This window comes from Aplysia californica, unplaced genomic scaffold (genome assembly GCF_000002075.1).
Source record: "Aplysia californica isolate F4 #8 unplaced genomic scaffold, AplCal3.0 scaffold00134, whole genome shotgun sequence".
In the NCBI taxonomy this organism is placed as follows: Eukaryota; Metazoa; Mollusca; class Gastropoda; order Aplysiida; family Aplysiidae; genus Aplysia; species Aplysia californica.
Window position 1 is genome coordinate 1,296,660 of NW_004797404.1, and position 2,552 is coordinate 1,299,211.

Below are 2,552 nucleotides of genomic sequence, written 5' to 3' on the forward strand. Positions count from 1 at the left end.
TCTTCCTCGCAAGCACACTCACAAAAGCACACACATACAGACACACACATACACACACACACACACACACACACACACACACACACATCTCTTTTCTGCTGGTCTATAACAAAGTAATGGGGAATTAGAGATGTTTCCTCTTACCTCATCGATAGTTCCCTAATAGGATTACACTTAAAAATGTATGCGTCACTGTACTGTAGTGCGGTCAAAAATTCGTGGTGCAACTTATTGTCAAACATCTCCTCAACGTTGGAACATATGTGCTCCAACTTTTGCACAATGAGGTGTATCAGTTTATCTTAAAAGAGCAACATTTTGGGAAAAAAGCCCTGTTAGCTGTATTCTAAAAAAAATCCTTAATAAATACTTGTAAAAAATCCTAGTGAGTGTTTTTTACAGATTTTAAAGGGTTTACAGGGCAAAATCACTTTTAAAAGTCTGTCCTGGGTTTTTTTAAAACGCAACATTATGCTAATTGAACGCATGTTTTGAGAACCTCTAGCGCGAAAAATGTGTTCATCATAAAATTGAGTTCTTTTTCCACTAAAAAGTGTAATTGGTGAGTTGTGACATAGACCATACACATATGCAAAATGTGTGTGAGAAGCGGACAAGTGCAGTGAACAATCCCATTTAAAGCATGGCGGAGATTTCTACTATCGTATATAGATTTGAGAAGAAAAGTGTTTGGGTTTTTAAAAAATATAGCCTCAATTGTTGTAGGAAAGTATGATGTAGTTGAGACAAATGGATACAAACTGATGTGCAAAGTTTAGATGACATAGATTCAGCCGTTAAAAAGATATTTGAGGAAACGTTGCGCACGAATTTCTTGACTGCACTCTAGCTATGTTTCTTAATATTGTAATAACATAAATCTTTTTTTTTTTTCAGCTGGACCACTTCATGGGGCATGGACGGTTACATTTTGATGAGCAGGAACAAGGACAACCAGTGCGGTATTGCTACTGATGCGAATTATCCTACTGGAGTCAACTAATATGTTATTAAATTTGGCACGATAACTGTTTTATTACTTTTTTCAAGATGCTGTAATATTTGTGCACATTTCAATACGTTGGCTTTATGATTTTTGTTAATTTTACTTTTGAATAAAATTATTCTTTGAAGTAACAATCCACATTATGGTTGATTTTCAAGCAGTTGTTAAGTTTTCTGTTTTGTGAAATGTTGGTTTCAAATCTTAAAACCTCGTTGTTTTTGGAACACAATGATTGATTTTCTTCATAATGACTTACTTAACTTCTTTTTTTGCATTTTATTTATTCTTGGTAATTTTTTTACTTTATATAACGATAAACGAGTATTGCCCTTTCCATGGGCCAATATGTTTTTAGACTGTCGGTACCTTAATTCATGCATTTAAAAAAATTAATCATTTCGCTCTCTTAGGTTTATTTTTGTTTCCTGTTTTGTTGCAGTTGTTTTTCCTTTGGTTTTGCTCAATTTGTAGTATAAGTCAGACACACTACTTGGTAACAAATACAACATGCAGTCTTGTGAAGTAGTAATGCATTCAATCAAAAAAATGATCTTCTATATTTTGAGATAGGTTCACATAGGTAATCATGCCACGGGATGTAATAAATTGTCACTTCATCCCTCGACTTTTCGTATGTCTACTATACTGTATTTGTTGTGTAACGCAAAAATATTTTCTTATTATTATAATAATAATAATAATAATAATAATAATAATAATAATAATAATAATAATAATAATAATAAAAATAATAATAATAATAATAATAATAATAATAATAATAATAATAATAATAATAAAAATAATAATAATAATAATAATAATAATAATAATAATAATAATAATAATAATAATAATAATAATAATAATAATAATAATGTAAATCATTTCTAAAGTGCCCACTCCAGTGTGAACACAGCTCTAGGCGCTTTACATCAATGCATGTACAAACAATATTCACACACACACACACACACACACACACACACACACACACACACACACACACACACATCTACTTGCTTATTACACGCGCACGCTTACACATCGTTACGAAATGAGCACATACAAATGCATGATAAAAAAATATACACGATGTAATTCACAAAATAAATACGTATACGGATACATAATCATTTACATAACATTGTACTGAGCATGAGTTTACTGACATAAAAATGATGTAATGAAATGTGTCTTTAGAGATATTTAAAATTGATTAGACTCAAATGTTGTATGTCTCAAGGGTTGGGAAAGAGCGTTCCAAACTGATGGAGCAAGTTGGGCAAACAATCGTTCAGCTAATCTGTTTTACCTCCTTTGCTAGGAACTCGTAAAAGATACTGATCGCCTGATCTTAGTGATCTAGATGGAACACCAATCTTAATAGATCACTGAGGTATGAGGGAGATTTGTTATTGAAACATTTATGGCATAGTTTTGCAAGTTTATATGACATTCTAACTGACACGGAGAGCCAATGCAACGTTCTTAACATTGGAGTAGTGTGATCCCTCTTCTTTTTCTTTTGCACAAACCTAGCAGC

At 32.0% G+C, this 2,552-nt stretch overlaps 1 protein-coding gene across 1 annotated transcript in view; it reads left to right on the forward strand.

The window, feature by feature from the left end:
- The window catches only part of LOC118477548 (digestive cysteine proteinase 1-like), an 11,231-nt gene extending 10,074 nt beyond the window's left edge, over nucleotides 1–1,157 (forward strand). Inside the window, exon 6 of the mRNA XM_035969278.1 lies at nucleotides 898–1,157. Coding sequence (XP_035825171.1) covers nucleotides 898–1,003 — 106 coding nt within the window. The 3' untranslated portion in view covers nucleotides 1,004–1,157. The remainder of the gene's footprint in view (nucleotides 1–897) is intronic.
- The last annotated feature ends 1,395 nt before the right edge of the window (nucleotides 1,158–2,552 follow it).